The sequence below is a fragment of the Egretta garzetta genome, unplaced genomic scaffold (genome assembly GCF_000687185.1).
Source record: "Egretta garzetta isolate BGI_Z169 unplaced genomic scaffold, ASM68718v1 scaffold14, whole genome shotgun sequence".
Taxonomy (NCBI): Eukaryota; Metazoa; Chordata; class Aves; order Pelecaniformes; family Ardeidae; genus Egretta; species Egretta garzetta.
The window spans coordinates 6,135,638-6,162,202 of NW_009259588.1; the positions used below are offsets into that span (position 1 = coordinate 6,135,638).

General features: G+C 36.8%; 1 protein-coding gene across 1 annotated transcript in view; it reads right to left on the reverse strand.

The window, feature by feature from the left end:
* The window catches only part of DTNBP1 (dystrobrevin binding protein 1), a 70,363-nt gene that overhangs the window by 39,064 nt on the left and 4,734 nt on the right, over positions 1-26,565 (reverse strand). The window contains exons 3-6 of the mRNA XM_009637945.2: positions 23,493-23,543; positions 22,582-22,642; positions 18,602-18,734; positions 13,026-13,158 (exon numbers count right to left, since the gene is read on the reverse strand). Coding sequence (XP_009636240.2) covers positions 13,026-13,158; positions 18,602-18,734; positions 22,582-22,642; positions 23,493-23,543 — 378 coding nt within the window. The remainder of the gene's footprint in view (positions 1-13,025; positions 13,159-18,601; positions 18,735-22,581; positions 22,643-23,492; positions 23,544-26,565) is intronic.

The following is a 26,565-nucleotide window of genomic DNA, read 5'->3' on the forward strand; positions in this document are numbered from 1 at the left end:
CATGTAGCGACATTCCTCAGAGGAGAGGACTTTAAAGTACAGAGAGTGACAGATAACCCACAATAGTCACACACCAGAAAGCTAAGAAATGAAGTCAACAGTAATAGCATCTTTTTTCCTTCATACCAGGCCACCTTCGATGTTTGGTAGTGATGCAAAGGGTATAAAACTAAGAGAAATATTTTCTCTGTTTTCAAGAAATTGCAAAATGCTCCATTTGCCATCACTACAAAGCAGTGATTTATCGTGAATTTAGAGACTAAAGAAGAATCAAAGCAAGCTGGCCTTTTCCTTACAAAACATTCAGTTATAACAAACATCTTTTCAGCCTGTGCTTTGCACAGACTGCCTAGTTAAATTCTGAATTTTGAAAGCAAAAGCAATTATGAGAAAAAGAAATTTTTAAAAAGACTGAACTGTTGTCCAGATAAATTACTTCTATTTACTGTCCATAGACTAAAACATGCTTCAGTCATTACTGAGTCACCTACCATATACACTGTTTCACAACACATATGCTATACCATAACTGCTCCTTCCCCTCCCCAACATACGGTGCAAGTCAGCATTTATTCTTGCATAAAAACCAGACAAAACTATTTTGAGCCTGAAACAATTTATTTTCTAAGCAGGACAAAGTATTCTAAGAGAAGTGAGAGAATACATTTACCTCCACATTTTCAGTGAACATCCCACTTTTGTTTCCAAATGTCAAATACAGGTTTTTGAAAGAATGGGTGCTTTCACAGGAAATAAGCTATAGTGTGCTTTACAGTAGTGAAGTTGTAACTTCCTGTGAGTATCTATTTCCCTTCCTACTTCTCTTATATCCCTTTCCCAGGCTAGTTTCTCCCTTTTTTACCAGAGAAAAAAAGCTACTTCATAACACCTATGATTTGCAGATTCATACCCTAATAAATTTTTCCTACCCTGTATACTCTAAATATAATTACAAAATTCTTAAACATTCTCACGAGTTGCACGTATGTTTTAATAACGGCATACTATGTGACAAAACAACAATCACGGGAAATGCTTGTTTTCAGCAGGCTGAAGCAGAACTATACCAAGGAAACATCTTGTGAAAGTAAGAGGAAAAAAAGCGACGCTCGTTGCTCCTAAAATCAGGAGGTCTTATGCCACTTGTCTCCAAACGGGAAGACAAAACAATTACTGTCATTGTGTTCAAACAGATTAGCAAACAAGATGGTAATACGGTAACCAACTGACTAACGTTTGTTGCTCTTGTCTAAAACCCCCGAATTCTCCCTTTCAGAATACATCAGTATTTTTAGGGTTGATGCATTAAGATGTCGCCACTATAGCCATATATATAATTGCCATTCATTAAGAAAGTTGGAGAAGAATATTTGACAAAACTTTTTTTTAGAACACACACCTCTGAAAAATTTTAAATATCTACAATTAGCATACAGTAAAAATACAGATTTGGAATCTAAGGATCTGCATTTCCTAGTATCCTCATACCAATTCAGATCCAAAGACTGGCGATTCATTATATTTTAGACAACATGAATGATTCAATTGCATCTTGTGGTTTCTTGCTACTCTTGATAAAACATATATTTAGAAATAAATGTTAAAAACATGCTCATTGAAAATATGCTCTGCCTCAGCAACATGGAGGAGTATTTTTTTTTAAATCAAATTATCCAAATAAAAGCTTGAAGTTTTTACATTTTAATCCTAAATCTCATTCACCATCAGCTTTGGTGAGAACCAGACACTAAACTTAAACTGGAAAGGAGATTATGACTTGTAAAGACACTGGAAAAACAGATGACTTAAGATTAAATCATCTAGACATGTACAGAAAAAAATGTATTACTAAGTATTACATTTCTCCTCCCCTTTGTAAGTAAATAAATTTTGTATTTATTGATAAACTTTTGGGAAAAAGATACCTCCTACATCTTCTCTATGAATCTAGAGACAAAAAATCATCTGCAGAAGTAAATACATTGAACTTGCATTAAGAAAGAAACTACATACTTGGAACACAGACACTACAAAAGAAAAAGCAGTTAGCTTGAGTAATTAAAACGACAAAGATTAAACGGAACACAGTTCTGGAAAACAGTAGTCTTCAAAATGAGGTTAAAAGGCAAGCAGGAGGAAAAACTTGCATTGGGAATAGGCCTGGATGAGTAGCTAGGACTCCTATACTTATTATTTTAGATCTTACCATATTAAATTACCAGTTTTGATGCTATACATTACGTTTTCATATTTGTTTTACTTTGAATTGTTCCTTCTTTGAGATCATTTTTCACAGTAGGTGTATACAACAGCTACAGCAGCAGAGCTTAGCCTTTGATGGATAGCTTACTAACAACATCATACTAGAAGACAAAACTGCAGTACAATGAATCATCTCAGGAGAAGAGTTCTGTCAACTGTTTCGGCTCAAAAGTGTATTACCCTATACATGTTTTCCGCAGGAAAAGGCTAGCCTTCCCCTCTACCCCATTTGTCTAACTAGTTTAAGGCAATTGAAGGTTTTCCACAGAGAAATGCTGCTGGATTTTACAGAGTTTTCATCAAAAAAAAAAAATCACGCACTTCACAGATGGATGAGATAATCCTTTCCATTATTATTAGAAAGAAAACACACACCTGCCTTGCCCCTAGCCTCGCTACACATGAAGGCTCTTGAAGCCCAATGTGGGCTGCTCAGCATCTAGCCGGGATTAAATGAACTCCCATGCTGGGTCTGACCACTGATCAATACAACCCACTATTTGGCATGTGACTAAATGCTCTTTTACTTTAGCTACTAAATTTTAGGTTAGTGCCAACAAATCTATCTAGTTACACAAATAAGAATATCCTTTACTTTTTTACAGTTAACAGTAAGCTTTCAGAAGAAAGGACTTAATTAATAGTTGTATTATAATATAAATACCTCCTCTCAGCGAAAGACGAACTTTAATACCACTGAGCAAGAAAATAAGGCTGAAATAACAGGCTGAATGCTAAAATAATCTGATTATAAAAGCATGGAGGCACTTTAAAAGTAATCTTGTTCTGTGTGCAGTGCAATTTATGAAGCCCAGCTTCTTTCCGGACCAGGCAAGAGGCTGTACAGGCTCCACCTACACTGGAGTTATGCCCATGAAAACCATGTGGCCACACATATAGGCAGTAATTTTCATCCGTTCCTTTCCAGTTGCTTGTTTTCATAAAACAGATTGGGGGCTTAATTACTCTGTGAAATTCTATACCCCTCAAATTCACCTGAAAATGACCAACAGAACAGCAGCAAGTAAAAGGCAACAATTGTCAGCAAAACCCCAATGGCATAAGCCTGGTTGCCTACTTCTTCAAGATAAGTCAGGACAAAGATGATAGCCAGCTACATTTTAATGCCAGCACGAGACACACCAGTCAGACTCTCAGCCCCTTCTGAGCATGATGGACACAGGTAAATCTGACTATAAACCCCTCAATGCAGCATGCTTAAAAAGGCACAACTGATAATGTTCAAAAAAACCTAAAGAAATTAATTCAAAGCTTTGTTAATGCAAGAGATGCCATTGAGAACTTCTCTGAAATACCTCATCAAAAAAGACCTGAGCCACAGTTATAGAGGAAAAGGATATATATAGACATTGAAAAAATACAATATCCCATTTTAGTCTGAAGTATACCTTTTATAAAAATTTTTATTTCCAAGAAGTACAATGAATTCTGAAGCAAATTAAAACTGTGGTGCCTTGAAGCTCTGCTGAGACACGATGTATCTTTTGAATTACTATTTTTAAGTCACTTGGAACGTTCAGATGATTATGTTGTCAGTGTTTCTTCTTCTTCATTTACAGAAAAGTTGAGCTTCAGGGTTTGTGGTGAGAAAATACAATTTTGGAAACCACAAGTGAAACAAACCGTCTACAATATATAACTAGTCCCACAGAGTAATTGACACCAGAACTTATATGCATAGTTAGAAGGCAAATACAAATTCCCAATTACCTTTCCATTCCCCTCAGGCTTTTCATTGCACTGTTGGATTAACCCTGCTTTAGTCACTGGGCAGAAGAGATGGACACTAGGAAGAAGATTCTAATGGATATCAGTGATAAACAAAAATAAATCCAGAAAGAGGAGTATGGGAAGAGGAAGAGTCAAAACCGTCCTGCTTTAAGTCATTGAAATCAATGGGAATTTAGTTCGTTCAACAGAAGTAAGACAAAGTTCTCAGGTTCTACTGTATCTTGCAAAGGGCTGTAACAACAATGATGCCAGAGCCAGAACTGACAGTTCCATATTTTATCTTCAAGGAAAGAGTAGGCAGATAAGAAAGTAACAGAGTCATAAATGAATGTCAGGAGCACTTTTATAACACTAGCTCTGAAAGTAACAGCCAATAAATTCAAACTACTCGACCCATGTATAAACAAAACACAACCTCAAGATGGCATATGGATGGTAAAAATCGAGTACTAAATTTGAAAGATTTTACAACAAAATGTGTTTATAAATGTTGAGTTGTAAATACTACTTACAAACAGAAATTAACAACTGAAGAAGGTATAGCTGCTTATGTGCAATTTAATTTAAAAATATTTCTGGCACTTAACAAGATCCAAAACAAAACTGGAGAAATACTGCATTTCACCTGTTATGTCTGGTACAGGTAAGTTTTCAAAATTATTGTTGTGGTTTAACTGGCAGGCAGCTGAACACCACACAGCCACTCACTCGCTCCTCCCCGGTCCCAGTAGGATGGGGGAGAGAGACGGAAAAAAGCAAAATCCATGGGTTGAGATAAAGACAGTTTAATAAAACAGCAGAGGAAAAGGAGAAGAATGATAAAAAAATATACAAAACAAGTGATGCACAATGCATTTGCTCACCACCTGATGACCAATGCCCAGCCCATCCCCAAGCAGCAATCACTGGCCCCCCTGGCCAACTCCCCACAGTTTCTATACTGAGCATGACATCCTATGGTATGGAATATCCCTTGGCCAGTTGAGGTCAGCTGTCCTGGCTGTGCCCCCTCCCAGCTTCTTGTGCACCTGGCAGAACATGGGGAGCTGAAAAAGTCCTTGACTGGTCTAAGCACTACTTAGCCACAACCGAACCATCAGTGTGTTATCAACGTTCTTCTCACACTAAATCCAAAACACAGCACTCTACCAGCTGCTAGGAAGAAAATTAACTCTATCCCAGCTGAAACCAGGATAATTATATAATAAAAATCTCCTTCCACAGGCTGATTCAAGCTTTAGTAAGCAAAAAAAAGCCATGAGAAGGACTTTCCTCTATATGTCATCAGAAGTAAAAGCCGAAAACCTGAGAACTCAAAACTTATGTCACTTGCACGGTATGCAGAAGTAGTTGAAGTACTTTTTGTGTACTTAGGATTAGTACTTATGACAATGACACAAAAATGTTCTCCCTCCCCCAGATTGCTTGAGCTCCCTTTTCAGATCACTTAGGCAAACTACTACTTTGAAATACCTTTGAGAGTGAAGTAATGAAAAGCCTTTAAGCAACGAAAAATAATAAAAAATAAAACTACTATTAAATACTGTTGGAATTAAGAAACACTGAAGACTAGTCGGATTCTTCACCATCAAATGTGAAATTCTATCCGTTAAAGAGAAGAGCAAAGAACTAAGGCATTTAAATAATGTTGCAGTGGAGATTTTTTCCCCATCCATACTCAACTGCAGCTGCAAAAGTAGCCAAAGTCTTTTTGTGTTTTCTAGCAAAACTTCTACATCAACTTCATTCTAGAAGATGGAATGGATCAAAGCAAAATTTCGTAACAGAAATTGCAAACTTTGACTGGTAATCATGCTAATAAGCACTACTAAAACCAAATACTACCCTAATATACTCAGCAGTTTCAGCGTACAGTGAAAGGATTTATCTTTGGATGTTTCAAAAAAAGAAACAAGTATTTATCTTGGTGAAGAACACTGGGGGTCACCTTTCAGGTGCTATCATTAAAAGAAAAGTAAAAATTAGGGAAATAGCATTAAAACCAGAAGAAAATGGTAGAAATTAAATCATTAAAAGCAACCAAGTGTTTTGTCCTCTGGTATGAGACTGATACAGGCCATTTAGCACTGGAAGCATTCCAAACTGGAATCTGAAATGTGGCATAAATTCTTACCTCCCTCTAAAAGCTTATGCCTGAAGAGGTAAGGTTTTGCACAGGACTCACTTTTTAACATTTTTGCTCTCATCCTGATGCTATCCAAAAAAAGGGGACAGTTTTTAAATTTATTTTTAACTTTCACCTTAGTATGCAATGTCATTGGATCACTAAAATGTACGTGTATCTGCACAGTTTATTTATTTTTATCATACAGCCAAAAGTTTAGGAAGCAAAGTTTAAAGCTGAAATTTGAGAGGAGAAATTTAAGAAAAGCTACAAACAACTACAAGCTACAAAGAGATTTGAGAAGCTACAAAGAAATTTAAGAGAAGCTAAAGTTTAATCGAAGGTACAAACAACTCCACCATCAAAGGCCACCTCCATCAGCAACTCCACCATCTTTAATTTCTCCTAGAAAGGAAAAGGGTTCCTGCAAAATTGGTTTTGGTAAACAGCCACACAACAAAATACAGACCTTCCTTTAACTTGGCCATCAATTTCCCCATAGGGATAAAGAGGAAAAAAAATTACAGTATTCAAAAATTGGCCAAACTTTATTCACTGAGTGACATATAATACGCCACAAGTCCACAAAAACAAAGTAGTAAAAAAAGCCTGTAACCCCACATGCACTCTTTACCATTTATGCTGTGGTTCCACACAGCATGAATGCAACGGTGGCAGTTAGAAGTTACAACTTGTACCACTTCAGGCATCCTCAACACCACCCTTTGACAAAGGCATGTAAAATCTTCCTCACAGAGGTGTTATCAGTAAATGCTTTTAACACATTTTTAAACAATTTTTAAACAAATTGGTTTTGGATGTAAGTGAACAGGAATTATTAAAGATGTCAGGAAAATAATTCATAGTGAAGAAAGACAGAATTCATCAGGAGGCACAGTACCTTGCTCAAAAGCACAGAATGGATTTTGGTGTGGTAATGACAAACACCTAACGCCTGTTCTCCTGCCACTAGCAACAATGAATGAATTACTTCGATAAATAATGCAGTTTTGAGGTGAGGAAGAGTACAAAACCATGATTAAGGCAGTCCTAAACCATGTGTGTCTATTATTGGTACAATAATTCTCGACGAAGAATGCCTAGTACTAACAGATTGACAGGATTTGCAGATTATGCCCAGTACAGAAGTACAGGTACAGAAAAGTTATGTAGGATTGACATAATGTTTAACATTTTCTAGAAAACATTAGTAAAAGGTGCTATAAAACGCAGAGGATCCAACACAAACATTCAGTCTTTAATCACAGATCACAAAAGCCAATAAAGAAAAAAATCTTTTATATACCTATTCAAAAGAAAATGAAACTGTAAGAAGGTACGCAACAAATCTCTTTATACCAACGTCATTGTCTCTCTGCATCAAGCAAAGACCACCACAAAAGAAGGCCAAAATTAAATCAACTTAAAAGTGACAGAAATTATACTACACATTCACATTTTGAAAATAATATTAAAAACTGCCAAAAACCCTACAATCTTTTACTCTGCTATGTATTCAGTCCTGCCCAGTGTTTTCAAATACTTGGAGCATTGACAGGAGCAAAATTCACTAATAATGAAGCAGCCTACTCCTTTGGGTTTGATGTATGCAAAATACTGTACTGCAAGTGTTCTTGCGAACAAAAGAAAGTTCAGAGCCCTAAAATTACACAAAAGGAAGCAGAATTATCAAGGGAACTTTTCCAAAGCTTGCACAAGCCCAGTTTTCCAGGATCAATAGGACTTCTCATTCCATGTGTCTGTCCAAAGAAGTGCAATAACTGACGGCCATAAAATTAATTCCAGCCAGTTCTCACCATGAAAACACTCGCTACTGATTGTGCTGTACGCAAACTCATGAATGGCAGGATGGAAAAGATGTCTGCAACACGAACTCTGATTTGAGCACAGAAACTTACAGCCATACAATCAATGCCTAATGAAAACTCAAAGCCAGTCATCCACTGCACATCTACTGTGAAAGCTGTCCCAAAAATAATAGAAGTTCTGCATCCACCCTTGCAAAAGCATTATTTATGTACCTAGTTACACAGAGGTACAGCAGTTGAAAACCTATACCACCAGAAGATTGATCAAGAAGAACATTGCACGAAATCCTATTTTGATGAAAGTTATGAGAACTATGAAATATGTATCTAGAGTCTTAGAAATAATTCGCAGTGCATTTAATTTTGAAAGGAAAAAATATACTTGTTTGAAACATTTGCAACCATGGTATATTTTTTATGTATAAAAAGTTAATTTGACAAATTAACACGTAAAGCTTAAAAGGGTTATGAACATACAATTTAAATTCCTCACTGCCAGATGGGAGGGAGTCATCCCTGAAAATGACGCACTGTGCAGAGTACTGTTCTAGCTTATCATTTGGGGAACGCTATGGAATCTAAACAAGATCTACAGACATAGAAGCCTTCTTTTAGGCAACATGATTTTGTATGGCAGTGTATTACCCATTCGATCTTCTCTCTTGGGACCTTGGTAAAAAAAAATAAATTTAGTTAAACAAGATCACAAAAAATTTGGCAGCTGTTTACAGTGATACTGCAGGAGGTAAAGATAATATTTGAAAGCAACACACAGCAGAACAATAATAATGCAAAATATTTTTGTATGTTACTGAGTAAATAGCCATTACTTGGCCCAAGCTAGAGGAAACTTTTCCAAAAAGCGGACTCATTTGAATTGTCTGAAGAAGTTTTTTGTATTTACTTTTTGAATGTTTATGTTGGTCAGGCCTAGCACAAGCCACTGTGTCCAACTGCAACAATCCCTACTGCCCCTTCTGTTCCCAAAGCCATTAGAAAGAGATAAAACCAACAGAAGACCATACAGAAGAAATAAACTTAACAGTGTTAACTGATTAAGCCATTTTCTCAGATACACACCTCTAATCTACACAATGCAATTGCCGTAAATTTTATACCCTTCTGAATGAAAAAGTGAATCAAACATTCTTCTCCTCCAGAAGCATAAAACCATCATCATGGTTTACATGGCAATGCTTCTAACAAGAATTATAACGATCTGCCCAACTCATCAATTGCTGCACTAATTACCAATACATGGGGTTACACATTATTTGATAAAAAAATAAACCTTTAAAATCCAAAAATTAAGAATAAATGTACATTAAGAACGTATTTTCTCTTTAGGTAAAGCATTCCTTTAATCTCACCAGAAAGAGACAGACATATTCTCACTAAGGTTTGTAATATTACTAAGCATTCGTCTGTTGAAGTATACCCTAGCATCAGACTCAGGATTTTAGATTTCTTCATTCATTTTTCTTCCATGTCTGTTCTCAAAACAGACAAGTATTGAAAATCAGAAAGGATTCTTAAAGAAGAAATTCATAATAAATAAAAATTCAGACAATTATGTTTAAAGTCAAATGACACACAGTGAAATGCCTTCACTCATTTCCAATGACAAGGACTCTTTACTATCTCCAATTTATTCCTACAAAAAGTTGCAGCTGGGCAGCTCCTTTAATTGATAAAATCACCAGGAGTTGCTATTTTGCAGAAAAAAGTGATCTGTCTGAAATGGATACTTTATGAATGAATACTCTAAGAGCTTCATAGGAAGTACAGCTTCAGGACAGAATTATTTTATCTTGTGCCATAAGCCTGCAATTCAGTGCACATAAAAATTGGCACAAAAGTGAGCTTCTGACAGCGCTTCCTAAAGGACACAGTGCACTACCTTGGGAATGCAAGAACTGCCATAGGAGACTGAAGGGATACACGGAGTTTTCTGCAGTCAGAAACAGTACATCCTCAGTAGGAGGGTGAAGGGAAGGGAAGAAGAATTGTGCTTGATTGAGAAAAGGACTGGAAACAAAACTGCATGGTTTAATCCTAACATACATGCCAAGAATTGTAGCAAGACTAACTAGAGAAAAGAAGGATGGAAGCTAGACTTCATACAATACCACTACCCTGATCAATGGATTTAAAAAAAAAAGACAATATAAAAAAGTCCAACACAGTGACAAAAGGGAAAAAATTTATCTGCTTGAACTGAAATAAAGTCGCTCTATTTAGTAGGGAGACCTATTTCTGAAAATCAGTTCCCATAGTTACCATAAGCTGCATTTCAAAGATTTAATGTTGACCTAAAGCACTTTCTTCTAAATCTTTCATATAGGAAGATTTTTCAAAATACTTGAAATATGTGAGCTTCTAGCCTAAGCTGTACAGTGACTTTATAATAAAATTACTTTATGTTACATGCTTACAACAACCACAGTTTCTAGAGTTTGTGTTCATGTCAGTTTTCATCCCTATATTGTCAAAACACAGGAAACACTTTTTCCTTTTTTTTTTTCCACAAAACCACTCACTTCCTGAAAATAATTTTTTTGTTAAAGAGAGAGCATAAAGTCCCGAACCCCCATCTGATTCTTTCAGTAGCTAGTATCACAGTAAAAACCCCAAAAGCTAAAGAGAGGAAGACAGAATATGAGGTCCAAACATACATAACAAATCACACTCACATTAAGTTAACTGGCTGTGCATTCTTCGAGTATCTACACTGGCAAACGTCCTTCCAGTAATGAGCTAGCAGTTAATTTCTTACCTAAACAAATACAAGGGTAATGATCAACCAGAAATTACCTGCACTTTTCCTGTTTTGTCTAGATCTGACCAAATGTAATCAGCTTATGATTACTTTAAGTACTTTGCTTAGCATTCTATTTATAGAACTGATTAGATGCTGCTGAGCAGAGTAGGCAACTGTTAACACTTTATCCTGATGTTGAAAGCAGAGGCTAGGGGAGGGGGAGAGGGAGAAAAGATGGCAGAGAGAACAAACAAAACTCAGAAAACTTCAGAAAGATGACTATTTTAGGGGGTACAAACCTGTTGCTTTATGCACATTTTAAGTGTGTGTTATTTTGTTAAATAGCACATATTTAGCATTTCGAAATTATTACTATTAAATATTTAATTACTCTATAGGTCCGAACAAGTGAATATTCAGCCATACTGTTGACTCTTCCTGAAGAAAGAGAAAATGGTGTAGCCCTGGCTTGGGAAAGAAAAAATCCAGGTTACAGGAAAATGACAAGACCATTGCCGAGGCCCTGGCTGAGGTTAAGCTAACTGAACAGGATGTGAAAAACTAGAGGACATGACATGCTAAGTTGCTGGATGTGACAGATAACATAGTAAGAAGCTGGCAAAAGCTACAGATAGCACCATGAGGGATGGTTGGATTTCACAGATGGTTAAGGGGGAGTTACGTTAGAAACAGACAAACTTCACAGAAAATTGAAGGGGGACCTTTAACGTATCAGGGACCTTCTGGGAGGCAGAACTTGCAATGCCAGCAGTACTTTGGTAACCATTATCTGTAACATCACAGAAGGCCAAGATTCCCTAGATAACAATGTCAGAAATACCAAATTTGAGTAGCAGAGCCAGGACTGATAAAGAAAAAGCAGTTAGGAGTGGATTTTTTATTCGGGAGGAGACTGGGAAGGGGAAAAAAAAAAGGAAAAAAGGGACTGCCTGCCATTTACTAATCTGTGTGGAAAGCCAGACTCCCAAGATCATTTAACTACCATTCCGTTTAAATGTTCTCTTGAAAACTAAAGAAAAAACACAAGCAGCAGTATAAACTCCTTCCAAACTCAACCTAAAAAAGTCAGAGGGTAATAAGTGAAATCACTCAAAAAGTGTCAGATATACAGCTAAAATTCACAACAGAAAAACTGACTTTGGGGGGAAAGGAAAAAAGGGGGGGGAAAGGAAAAAAGGGGGGGGGAAGGAAAAAAGTACAAGGATGGCAAAAGGAGGATGAAGAAAGAGGAAAACGGATAAGCTACACAAACTGACCAGTGCTGCCTGGTGCAGTCCTGCCCTTCATCATCACATCCTAATTAGGACCATAAACCAAACCAGTTGTTCTGACCATACCACATGAGTCACACTTGCTTCCACAATCAAGAGAAGTGGGGAGGGTGCCAGGGTGCTTCCCCTCGCCGACAGGAGGACACCTGGTTGGTCAGATCAAGCAACCTGGTTACCCTCATGTCGGTGCTGGCTCCAGGTCTGTCAGCATCCGGCATCTACCCACCACTCCCTAACACAGGTCTGACAGAGACTGTCTTTGACAAATTGCTTCAATTTAACTCCTCGTTTCCTCATTTATATAATGGACTTAATACTGCTTTTCTTGTCTCCTTCAGTAAGGTTATTTTTGGCACTGTCAGTAATAAACCCAAGAAAGTCAACAGTTGAAGTTATTTAAGCTCTTAACATTTATCTCTTGCTACTTTATCTTTTAGGTAAACATGAAGCTCAAGAGTTGGAGGTTCTGACTTTTCACACCTACTGCTACAAGTTGAACTTTGATTCCAAGTAGTAATACCCTGGTTTTGCAAGTACGAGAATGGCAGGACATTAACACCTTTCATACAAAGCAGAAAGTACTCTTAGTACAGGATAGGCTAGAACTGAAAGGAAGACAGAGAAAAATACAGTTCCTAACTTTACAGGTACAATACACCGGGGAAAAAAGAAATAAAAAAAAAACAGGGCAAGGGTTAAAAGAAACAATTTATCAGTGTTTATTAACAATAGCCCTTAGTCCAATTGTTTGTAGAGAATAATAAGCACAACTTCATCTTAACAACAACGCAGTGATAATTTTCTAAACACACACACTCTTTGTTCATCACCAAGAGTTAGACCAACATTCAATGAATCTATTACAAATTTGCAACTTCCTGACAATGATTACCGTTTCTTTAAAAGATGAAAATAGAAGGGATATTTATATATGGGAAAAAGAAATAATCACAAAACATTTATATTTCATACTAATTTATACTTATAGCAATTGTTTTATTTACCTTTTTGTTTTCTTGTAGTTTTCCAGCTGTAAGGTCTGCATACATTTGTATCTTTCCAACTCACACTGTTCACATAGGTCCTCAAGACACAGCAGATGATTCTCCATTTCCTCAAAGTTTGCCTCCAACTGGGCTGTAAGAAATACTTATATGAATATCAAATTGCATCAATAGACGGACAACTCACCTGAACAGAAACAGGAATTCATAAAGGTGCATAATTAACATGGTAATAATTACACATATATAAATGGCTCAGAAAGATAAATAAATCTCAGTCCATATCACATAGTAAAGAGTGACAGCAGACCCATGATAAGGGAGATGTATTCTAAAGTTCCCTTTGCAGTAAGACACTGAACCACTATATTCGCCCCAGCATCTTGGTCTCACAGGTTTGTGGTCTATAGTTCAGGAAAAGAAGCATCCAGAACTCATAATTTAATTTTGCTTCTTGGGCACACTGTCAGTTTAGCCATTCCTGCCTGGTACTCATCTGAGGAATAAAGCTATGCTGACCAAAACCAGTACTAAACTTAAATTATTCAAATGAAACAAAAGTAAAGCATACTGGGAGAATTTTAAGTCTTACATGACCTCATGATAATACAAAAGAATACAGACTTTGAAAGTTTACTCTGAAGACAGACCCTTTACTGACAGGCAAATCTATTATATAACTGTTTTAAGCTTTACATGTTCATTTGTTAAATTGACTTTTATATGTAAAAAAATGTACCATTAGCTATTTTACATACCAATGCACTTAAAAACATGCAAAATTTCGTAAAAACTTCCTCTTTAATCATAATTGTTCAGAGTCTCAAGTTAAAAGAGACCATGCCTGTGAAAAGCCCTAAGAATCCTCTTATCTCATAGCTCACTCTGTTTTGAGCAGAAATTTGGAGTAGAGAACTCCTGAGGTCCCTTCTGACCTGAACTATCCCATGTGAATTTTGTATCAAAGGATCACTCTCCCTGCAGGTGATTAATGCTGAAACCCATGTCCCTCCTCAGGATCCCAAAGTGCAAAAACTATTTTCCCAAACTCTAACCAGCCAGTCACTCTGGGATGGAGCTGTGTCAATACAGGACTATTATTCACCCTTTTGCCAGGACTTCTCCTATACCAAAGGGAAGGTAAATTGCATGAGGAAGTATAAATCACATTTTTACAAACAAAATAGCAACCAAAGAATAGAAAGGAGTTTGCAGTTCAGAGACAGATACGCTCATCTGTTGCAGTGTGTGAACTTGATTGTTGATGTGAAGAACTACACAGATGATGGAATGAAATAGCAGAAAACCTAAAGCAACTCTGAGTTTTGGCAAATGGCTGTGTTTCACCTTTGCCTGTAACAGACAGAAGCAATCTTTATAAAGCAAGACAATAACAATGAAGTTCAAGGTAGAAAAAAGTGATTTAAAGTTAATGTGTTTTTGAAGCTCAGAAGAAGGAAACAGCAAGCTGAAGGCATCAGTCAAACCTTCAATTCTGGTTTGGCCATTCTACTTGAAGCCTGTCTTGGAGTATACAAAATTTCAACTTTCTTAGCCATTACTCAATTAGAAATTGCTATCCTAGTGGTCTCCCTAGAACAGCAAAAGTTAAGACCTTGTAAACAAATTTCCTAGAATGCATGTTCATATGTTTAGGTCCAATTAATTCATAAGATTTTTTTAGTCCCTAGCAAGTAAGGTACTGCTCCACGACAGTCAGAAAGGGAAACATGAATCATATAATCACCAAAGATTTCCTTAAATTATTTATCTGTATACAGATCACTTGGCAGGGGGCAGGGTGGGGAGGGAAGAGAAAAAAAAAGGCAGTTGACAATGTGGAAACAAGTTTGAGGAAAAAAATGTTTTCAATTCTAAAGATTGGGATGTGGAACATGCATTGTTTACCACATACTCAGCTTCCTCTCACAAAATCCAGATGTATTCAAAGGGCAATATCACGACTCGAATTACGAGTGGTGGTCCTTTTTTGCTTAAGAAACAGACTTTTCTGAGTGCATTAAAATCTAAATGCTGTATTCATTCTGTATTTCAGAATGATTGCTCACTTATTAATTTGCAAAATTCACAAACACAGCAGGGCTCAAGATAATTTAGTAAGGTACCCATCAACCACTGGGTTTTGCACTTAAAAAAACCCACCACCTGCTTTGCTGTACTTCCTATTGAAATAACATTAAAAGACAACAACAAAGAACAGGAAAATAAAGAGGATGAAGAAAAGTGAATTCTAAAGGGCAACTGGTCCCTAGCACTAGCGTTTGAGCAGCCTCTAGTGGGAACTGCAGAAAACACTGTGCTCCTGAAGAAGAGGAATGAACATTTAAGATCTCTCTAGACGACAACAATCCCACTTTACTGCAACACAGGTTTCAGAATTTTTCTTTCTGAAGGGAAAGAAAACTTAGTTGCTTTTCACAAAAAAAGGTGGAGACTAGCTCCATCACAAAGGTATAGCACCAGCTACGGTTCTGAATTAATGTCTCTCCTACCCACAATCAGAACATATGCACTGTGCATCAAAAGAAAGTTCCAAAGAAAGCTACATATTTAATCAATTTGAAACTTAAGCCGCCATGCTTTGATCAGCTCTTATCTATATCCAAAAAAAAATAAGCTCATATTTTTAAGAAGTTATTTACCAAGAATACGAAATCTAGAAATACTTCATTTCCAGTTTATGGTTGTTTATGGTTCACAGTGGCACCTAGAATGAATCTGCCCCAGAAAGCCAGATACTGTTGTAAAGAATACCTGCGAGACTACTACTTCTTTTCCAGCTCTTCAAGAAATCCCATAACCAAGTGGTCAGGGAACAATCACCATCTCACTCTGAAATGGCATCGCTATGAAAAACACCCTCTCCTTTTAATCTTTTTAAGGAGGCTGGAAAAAAAATCCGATGTACCTTTCAATTAAGAGTTTTCCTGTATGGTAATATGCCATACTTGGTAGAAATAGTAGTTTTTATTAGATAGCTGAAAAAATAACTTGTTCTTTAGGTCACATCATTCCAATACTGTTAGTTTGGCCTGTATTTCTTACACCATCATAGGTATAACAGTACCATCACAAGTTTTAGTTCTGAGTTTTAATTTTTTTAAAGTACATTAAAGTTTGATCAGATTACATTAGACTGGTATCTCAAATAAAAATTGGCTTAAGTGATTATTCAAATTCTGGACTTTTTTCTTCAAAGTTTTCAATAGCAGCTTCAAGACGTTGTGTAACGCAATAAATTTATCAAATGAAGACAGACTTTTTATTTGAAGTGAGGGATGACTGATAATGTGAGTACCTAAGCTGAAGTACTTTTATAAATAAAGTGCTAATGAAAATGTGTCTTGTAATACACAGCAAAAGCTGAAGAACCCGTATGCGACTCATACCAATTTTAAGTAGGTCACTAAAAAGGCTCATTTCCATTATCTGAATTTCTTTTATCAGAAGCAGCCAGCCAGGGTTCCCTATCTACTTTCAAAATGAAAGCATTAATAGATTTATTAGAAGTGTATTAGTTCACAACACAGAATTATTACTTTTCTGAAATGATGAAGATTAGCCAAATTACATATTGGATGCACAACCCATGACACAGCAGTTTATAATTCTATATTCACATGTTTTTTTACAGAATGTTTCACTCATTTAAAATTCACAGCCACAGTATTAGTCATCTCTTGGAAAAGTGAATACAGTTTACATTTACAAAAAGCAGACAGTTCATAAAACTAAAAACAGTGAGCAGAATATCATAGCAAATTTCTAGTAGATCACTTCTAGAAGTGTATATGTTGAATTTGGTATAAATTGTATCTTTCTCTTCAAATAGACTCTACAAACCTTATCAGAAAAAAAACAATTCCAAAAACTCACAGTGGTTAGGAGTAACTAATAAAAACCTCTAGGTAAATTACTTGAAATCTGACACATGAGGTAAGACTAGAAGATTTGGTTCAAATCTCACAACCTTAGCAGTAGACATCAAATTTCATTAGCTTCCCCGAGCAGACTGGTTAATGCTTCCTTAAATCCTGCTTGTGCAGTATCAAAAATATTGTAGAGACACTGAGCCTTCTCCAAGTAATTCTACAATCAGGGTGAGATTAATTCTAGTTCATAAAACTGTAACATTAGGAATGGGAAGGTAACGCATTCAATTCATCAGGATTTATAGCATTTGCAGTTATGAATTATAAAGACAATTCCATTAGGTTTTTATTATTTTGTTTATCTTTGCTCTAGCAGTGGACTGCATAATTTTGTGTATGATGACATTAAAATCAGTATTTAAATCAATCATTATTTGAATTGATATTTCCTTCGAAAATAATTGAACTTTTCAAAAAGCCAACACTAAACTGTTACGACACATGATAAAGACTTACTAAATAAAGTGGTATAAGAAAATTGTAATAAAAAATTAAATATATTCCTTGGCTGAGAAAGAAATAGCAAAGTTATTACCAACCTACCTAGAAACAAAAGCCGATTTGTGCATATCCACTGACTATAGAAGAATGAGAAATTAGCCTCTGAACACAGAAAAGAACCCTCCTTCTCTTCACATCAGATGCCAGCACACAAATCTAGTCCACCCCACAAAAAACAAGAGCTGCAATTACATGAAGAATTTCTGCATACTTCCCAGCTGCTGTAAGAATAGTGCAAGCAGAGTCCCCGGGGAACTTAGCTACCACAAGGCAGCAAAAGGCCTACTGTTGACAGAAAAGCTTGGTACTTGTCAAGGGGCTTGCGTCCCCCTTTCAAGACTCAGTAACACTAGAGCTTTTCAGAGACTAAGAGGCCAGATCATTTTTTCCTAATTTCACTTTCAACAGTGGATCAACTGTTTCGTATGAGAGGTTTCCAGACATAGTCCACTAAAGCATTCATCTATTCATATTTTAAACTGAATCAACAGGTTAACATTTGGTAGTTATAAAAACTGGAACCCATCTAACAAGCATGAGGTGTTTGGTAATCTTAATATGTAGCATTGCTAGTTTTACCCAGCTGGGTATCGCTTCAGAATAGCTTAATCTTGTACACTAACAGAAACTACGGAAGGTAGCTTTGGCACCAACAACTACTCTCTCAACAAAAAGTTTCTATCTCGAAAGTGTCCCAAACCAGGTAAATTTCTTGCCCACTCAAACCAAATGATGATTTAAACCAAATTAATATATAAAATTATATAGATGCGATCAAAGAGAAGTAACTACATATGAGGGTTCACACTACTTACAAATCTTGAGTAATTTATAAAATACTTCAAGAATAATAATTTTCAACTATTCACACCAAGATATGCAGTGGTCACATGTTTTTTTCCCCAAATAACAACATATACAATATTTTAATTGCTGGGAGAGTAACCACTACTAATTTTGCTCTTTTACAAAACCAGCTTGTTTAAAAATGACTGTTTTACAGTAGAAAGGATGTTTTTGGGAAGCAAAATTAAATTATAATATTGCAAAATTCACAACAGCTAAACTTCAGTCTAATCCTCTGTAGTGATTTGAATGCTTGTTATGTCTATAAAACCTTACCTAGGCTTGCTGTGAGGCATTCCAGATCTGCTAAAAACCCGGGTATTTGTTGCAGCTGATCCTGTAGTTCCACCAGACTGTTCCTTTTCTTCTCCCAATGTGCAGAAAGCATCACAACTTCACTATCCACCAGCTGAAACAAACAGGTTCTTTACTTTACTTGCAAATTTACATACCTATTTATGAGCATCTTGACTGATTTTTAGAATTTGTGCATCTGCAATCCTAAGGTCAGCACAGCAACCCTATAGCACTGCCACTTGTGTACTTCTCAAATAAATATACAACATGCTTAAGAAAGCCCCTGTAGTATGAAATATTTATATCAAAATGCATTGATCAAAATAAGGTAAAAAGTTATTTCTCAATATACTCATCAATGCAGGAAATATTTTATGGATTTTATTAACTGTAAATAACATGCATCTGGAATTTTGACAGCAGTGTTGTACTGGTGCACAGTAACAACATTGCAGTGCTGAAGTGCAAGGCTTACTTAGATCAGTAACTTAGTTTAATGTTGCTAGTCATACTGATTTAAGCTTAACAAAAAACCTGAAAATTCTGCGCATTTAGAATACTCTAGAAAATGAAATAAAAGAAATGACATTTAAGAAAAAGTTGCCTTTGTAACAGTCCTGCTCTTGTGATAAACTTAACTGCAGTAGTTGCAAGACTTTATGAACACACTTGTATATTAGTTCCATTTTTGTTGTCTGAGTCTTCCTAACTTTTATTATACAATAGTATAACAAGAAGAGGATACAGTTCTTGTATGTTTTATTTATATAGGTCAGATACTACAAAACCCAGCAATATCAAGGTAATAAATGTTTTCCTTATATGATACCTGAGAAGATTCAATCATAGTTTCCCAGCTCTTAGTTCCATTGCCCATTCTTTCTCTTGCACACAACTGCAGCCCGTGGCTGTATCTGCATTATGAACTCCTCGGTTTTTGTAAAATTTAGTTGCAGAAACTGAAAAAATCTGAGCAATGGGCAAAGGAAGCTCTCAAAGATTTACAATTCTACCCACTTCAGACCAATTCTTTCAGAAGAAAACAACTTCTCCCATTGCCAAATTCCTCCAACTAACTAACCCTGTCAAAAAGCCATCCTGTTTTACCAGATAACGTTTGAAAACTTATTCCAAAGCCCAGTGAGTAATGAAACATTTCAGAAGACCAACATCCTTATTTAAAGAAAGCCAAGTCTATTTTTGAGAATGAGATATGGGATTTATATCCATTAAACAGTAAAGAAAAAAAAAATCCCACAACCCTAACATGAGATGGGGGCAAACACCAGAAAAACATTCAGCCCAGAGAGAATTAAATGCAGCTAAAATTACAATTGGCTAAAAGCAGTATTTTTTTTTAAGGACAATTTTGTAGATGGAACTGGTAGTTACATGTATAATTTAACATGGCAAGACTGTAGGCAGCAATTAAAGCTTGAAATTTTCACGTTACTTTTTCTATTCAACATTTATAAAGTACTCTTGCTGTCTTATTTACCTGCTACTGGCCAGTACCAGAAATAGGATACTGGACAAGCAGACCTTTAGGTCTGATATAGTACAGTCAGGCTTGTGTGCTTAAACAATTCTTATTTTATTGAAGCCTGTATTTTCTACTTTTATAAAAAGAAACAAAAAACCTACAAGCAATACATATTTTGGATTCTCCCAAAAGCAGCATCTGAATTCCATGGAAAATTTCCAAGTCCTTTTCGGAAACTTTTAATTCTAATTTTCCCGAGCAGCCATAATATGCAAAATTAAGGTTACCTTGGTTTTATATATATGAAACCTCACATTGTTTTCAGAACTACAATTTTGAAAGCAAACTATTGCAAGTATTACAAAATTGTAAATAAGTCATTTAAGAGATCTTCTAAAGAAATCATTGTGAGCAGTAAAACACACAAAACTGGCAGAGAGAACTTCATCTCTAATAACTGAATGTTTTCATTGGAATGTGTGGAAAAGGTGGGCCATACTATTAGGCAAGAGAAAGAAGACCATAAGATAAAATCTTTCTTACCCTAAACACAGCTCTTCAAAATACATTAAGCAGTGTGGGTTTTATCCATTGGAAAAAGATACAGAGAAGACTCCTAAAGAAACCAGAAGTGTCAGGGAGGATGCAGCTGGCCAAAGTGAAGGTTTCAGCCAGGACAGACAACCCCACAGCTCAGTCCTGCTCTGCATCGTGGCCACCAAGCTTACACTGTCTGCCCCTTAAACAGGGTTTGAAATGCAAAGTCTGGTGTGGACCTCCAAAACAGCAGAGCACTGCACTGGTAGCACTTAGTGGAAGTTTTCCTTCCCTTCATTCCAGAAATAAATGACAACTTGTGGCTTTACGTCCAGGACAGGAAAACTGAACAAAGTTAGGAGAAAGCACAGACACTTCTTCAATCTTTTCAGCCAGACAAGTCAAATCTTGCCTTTTCCTGTCCACTAGGAGAGGGCAGCAAGCAGGCAACAGCCCTACCCTGATACTAACCATCAACATGCCTCAACCCCAAATATATTAAATTCTTTCCCAGCCCTCCCCAGTGCTTTTAAAGACCTACAGCAGTAACATGCAACATAATTTTTTGCAATTGTTTACATTGCACCACGTTATTTAATGTTTGCGTTACATTCTTCTTTACATTACATTGTTTACATTATTATTTATTGTTTACACTGTCATTTACTGGCAATGTTAAGATGTCTTAAGCAGTCTCAAAACAGTATTCACTGCTAACTTAAAATCTTTCAAATAATGGCAGAAGAATGCAAAAACTGACCACATGAACTTCTGGATACGTCTTATTTTTACCATCACCTTCTTGTCACCCTCTGAAAAAGTCATACTTCTCAATATCCTTCTCTAACCTAACATATCCCACAGAAAAATGGTAAGCTGATATAATTACTGTATTTTTCTTAAGTGCAAGCAGCAATTGCAACTGTCTAAACAAAGAACAAAAGACATGAAATTCTGGGTGTCAATGTGTCACTTGAAAAGTACTTTAAAAGCACTAGGAAATTCTCACACTCAATGTTTGTTATACTAATTGAAGTATCAGAAAGTAAACAAGAGAATGAACTTCAGATAATTCTTGTTAGGTGATAGCTTGTGAGAAACATGATCACAGAGAACTTCTATTTTTACAATATCTATATTTAATACTTTGAAAATATTAGTTGTAGGCTGAATACCATCAGATATGAAAGAGCTGTGAGAAACAAGAGGAACTGGACATTCTGACCCATTCCATCAACTGCCTGTCAAACACAATCTTAAAACCATAGTAAAAAATAATGCAACTTGGCATTTTTCCCAAGTAGGAATAGGGAGCATTACTTTTTCATTATATTGGTTGTACCGGATCCAGGTGGGATGGGGTTAACTTTCTTCATAGCAGCCCATATGATGCTGTGTCTTGGATTTCTGACCAAAACAGTGTTGATAACACACCAATGGTTTGGATATTGCTGAACAATGCTTATACAGCGTCAAGGCTTTCTCTCTGCCCCATTCAGCCCCACTCCCCCTGCAGTGAGTAGGCTGGGGATGGGCAAGAAGTTGGGAGGGGATACAGCCAGAACAGCTGACCATTGGCCAAAGGGGTAATTCATACCATATAACATCATGCTCAACAATAAAAACTAAGGGTTTGGTCTTCCATGGTAACCATTGCTCTCAGACTGACTAGGCACTGGTCTGCTTGTGGAAGGTTGTGAGTGACTGCTTTTGCACCACTTGTTTTTCCTCTGTCCTTCAATTATTAAACAGTCTTTATCTTGAAACATTTTTGTTCTTCCTGTTCTCTCCTATGTCCCACTGCTGGGGGAATGAACAAGGCAGTGTGGGTGCTTACTAGTGGCTAGGGTCAACCCAGTACACTGGTACTAAACATTTTAGTTTAGAGGTATTTACACATTTTACAATATTTCAAGTGTGGCATTATATTTTTTCTTACCTCTCCAGCTTTTGCACAATCTTTGGCTCCTTTGTGAAGGGCAGCCCAAGCATCTTCATATCTGAAGAGAAGAAAGATAAATGACTATTTTTACTGTATTCCCCTTACAAAGGAAGAGGATTTCATGGATGCCACTGTGCTTATATTTACAGGGACTACCAGAAATAACAGTTTAAAAAGCTGTGCAGCTTTCTTGGTAGAACATTAAATACCAGAAAGAAATATACAATGAGAAATAGTTTCCTTCAAAGAAAAAGTGATTCATGCTTTTTAAAATGCTAGCTTACATTAAGAGCTAAATGGACAGAGCAGTATTTATAAGACTACACATAAAAGCCTCAAGCACTACTTGGAACCCAATTTCATCAAGAAAATGAAAAAAATTAACAAGATTGTAATCACACACCCCCCAAAAAAGACAACAGATTTTTCTCTTAATGATAAAAATACAAAGGAAATTTATAATGCAGATAGCTTATGTTACTCAGAAAAAAATGTGATTAAATACACATGAAATACACGTTCTTTCCATGGCAATGATGCACATAGTGTCTCCATTGTAACTGAATGAAACCATTCAAATATGTAAAAGTTATAAAAGATCAAAGTAAAACCACAGGCTGAGCCTCAGTGCTGGTCTCCTTCATCCCTGTGCATTAGACCCTGAATTAAAGTAATCTTTCAAATGTTTCTTTTCCTTCAAAACTTCTGTTTTATTAATATGATAGCACTTAAGGATTGGTCAAGCTTTAAACATATTTATCATTTGGTAACCACCCCCACTCTACTCACTGCAGAACATAAAAAAAAATATTAGTAACACCTTCATTTTCTTCTAATTTTCTTAACCTAATAAAGTTATTTCTGAAATTATAGGAAGCAAACACTAACAAAGAAATAGAAGGTCATACCTGCTCAGTAATTCCACTCCAGCAGAAAACTCTGGCAAACACTGAACAGTTCTATAAAACAAATTGTAAATATACAAACATCATTAATGAACAGAAGGCTGTTATAAAACGTGTGCACATACATCTGCATTTGACAGATATGCTGAGCGCAGAAACATTCCCTACTGTTCACTTTCACAAATATTTTGTCAATTCTGGTTTAAAATTCATTACACAATGTATCTTACAAAAATATTCCAAAGCTAAGGTTGTTTTATTTTTCCCTTGTTATTTTATGGTAGCCCATTCTTGCTTCTTTTTGACTATGCCCATTAAAAACAAATTTTATGAGTTAATTTCTTAGTACAGTTAACAAATATGCAGGATGAACATAGTTAAAACAGGGGACAGAAACATTCTGAAAATAAGACTGCTGCACAAGTACTTTATGTCCCTCAATAAAGATATTGCACTTAATGTATTCTACATTAAAAATAAATACTAAGCTAAAGAACCTTTACCAGTTTTAATGCTCTAATGACCCCCCATTGGATGCATACATTTTCATTAATAACAGCTTGAAACATAAAGGCAACTTATCACAAGTTAAATTAACAATGCAGCTCTTTTAAGGATGTATTATGTGAAGACCTTTATGTCATCCAAGATTCGTCTCTTGGAAGATTACCAGAATAGACTGTTTTGCACTGTCATCCAAACAATTTGAATGGAAAAAACCCCAAACACCATAAACAAAACCTTATTTTCCTTAAACCGAGGGAAAAGTGGTAGAATCAATGAGGTGGGAAGGGACCTCAGGTGGTCTCTAGTGCAACCTCCTGTTCAAAGCAGGACCAGCTATGGGATCAGATGAGCTTGCTAAGGGCTCTGTCGAGTTGCAACTTAAAAACATTGAAGAACAAAAACTTCACAGGTTCTGTGAGCAGCCTGTTCCACTGCTTGATTGTCCTGATAGGCTTTTCCTTATAGCCTGCTCTTGTCTGAACATCTCTTGTTTCAAATTATGCCTATTGCCTTTTGAGTTTCCACCATGTACCAATATGTCATGGTTTAACCCCAGCCAGCAACTAAGCACCACACAGCTGCTTGCTCACTCTGCCCCCCCGCAGAGGGATGGGGGAGAGAATCAGAAGAGTAAAAGCAAGAAAACTCACAGGTTGAGACAAGAACAGTTAAATAACTGAAATAAAGTAAAATAGTAGTAGTAATAATAACAATATACAAAGCAAGTGGTGCATGATGTAATTGCCCACCCCCCAGCCCATCTCCAAGCAGCAGTCACTGCCCACTGGCCAAATCCCCCCCGTTTACATGCTGAGCATGACGTCCTATAGTATGGAATATCCCTTTGCCCAGCTGGGGTCAGCTGTCCTGGCTGTGCCCCCTCGCAGCTTCTTGTGCACCTGGCAGAGCATGAGAAGCTGAAAACATCCTTGACTTAGTGTAATCATTGCTTAGCAACAACTAAAACATCAGTGTTTTATCAACATTCTTCTACTAAATCCAAAACACAGCACTATGCCAGCTACTAGGAAGAAAATTAACACTATCCCAGCTGAAACCAGGACAGTGTCAAAGAGTCTGGCTCCATCTCCTCGATAACCCCCTCATAGGTAATGATGGGCTGCTGTTAGGTCTCGCCACAGCCATCTATTCTCCAGGCTGAACAAGCCCCAGTCTCAGCCTTTCCTCGTACAGAGAGTTCCAACCCCAGCCATCTTGGTGGCCCTCCACTAAACTCACTCCAGTTTATCAATGTCTGTCTTACATTGGTGGCCCAAAAGAGTAGTTAGATGTGGTCTAAGGAGTGCTGAGCGCAGGAGATAATTACCTCCCTCAATCCCACTGCCTGTGGTCCTGTTTATACAGCCCAGGAAGCTGTTGGCTATCCTTGCTGCCACGCAGGTTGCTGGCTCACATTCAGCATGCTGTCTCCCAAGACACCCATGGTCTTTTCAGCAAAGCCGCTTCACAGCTACTCAGTCAGCCCCATTCTGTATTGTTGCAGAGGATACTTTCTTCCCACGGAAAGACTTTGGATTTGCACCTCTTGAATTTCATGAAGTACCTCTTGGCCCATATGGTCCTACGGGCTGTTATGGGTTTTGTTCCCTAAATTGATCTTCATCCACTACTGGTCAGTCTCTTCCTCTCACTAAGCACAGAGGACTGGGAAACCTGGTTTGTGAGGACCGAACACCTTGTTTGTGAGGACCGAACCAACAAAGGCATTGAGTACCTCAACAACATCTACATTTGCTGTCACTAAATCATCCACCCCATTCATCAACAATCCCACATTTTCTTTGTTCAGCCTTTTATTACCAATGCAGGGCTAGAAGCTCTTCTTTTTGTCCTTGACATCCCTTGTAAGTGTCAATTCTAGGTGAAGAAGTTATGCAGAGGGTATCAAGAAGTTACCCCTGACACCCCTCCAGAACCCTTCTTGACTGCATCCTGCTCTGCTGTCCTTTCAGCAGTTGTCAGGGAAGTTAAAGGCCCCCCCCAAGAATTTAGGTTTAATGATATAGAGAATTCCTCAAGTTGTTTAGAGAAGACATCAGCAACAAACTCGCATCGCAACATCACCCTTACTGGCCTCTCCTCTGATTCTGACCCACGAGCTCTCAGCCAGCCTTACAGTCAAGCTAAGCTATATTTATCAGCAAAGCACCCTGGTGTTTTCCCGATTTGTGATGATCCAGTTGGTTCACCCAGCGCTTTTCTCAAAAAGTGACAGATATTTACAGTATACCAGATGAGCCAAAATATTATGGACTGGAAACACTCAAAGAAGGCAGTTGCCTAAAATAGTTTTATTCAAACCTTCACTCATTCTTAGTTTAGTTTCTGTGTCTTGCCAATACAACCAGTCTTCTGTTAGAAAAACCTTTACATCCAAAACATCAAGCTTCAGAATTGAATACAGTTTATTTTATTTCAGATGCCTTATTTTTTGTTCAGGGCTTGTTTTAAAACTAATTTTTGTCTACACACTGCATTTTAGTAAGAACATGCTTTACACTAAAGCACATCTGAGCTTATTTGAAGAAGTAACATTCACAGACATCTT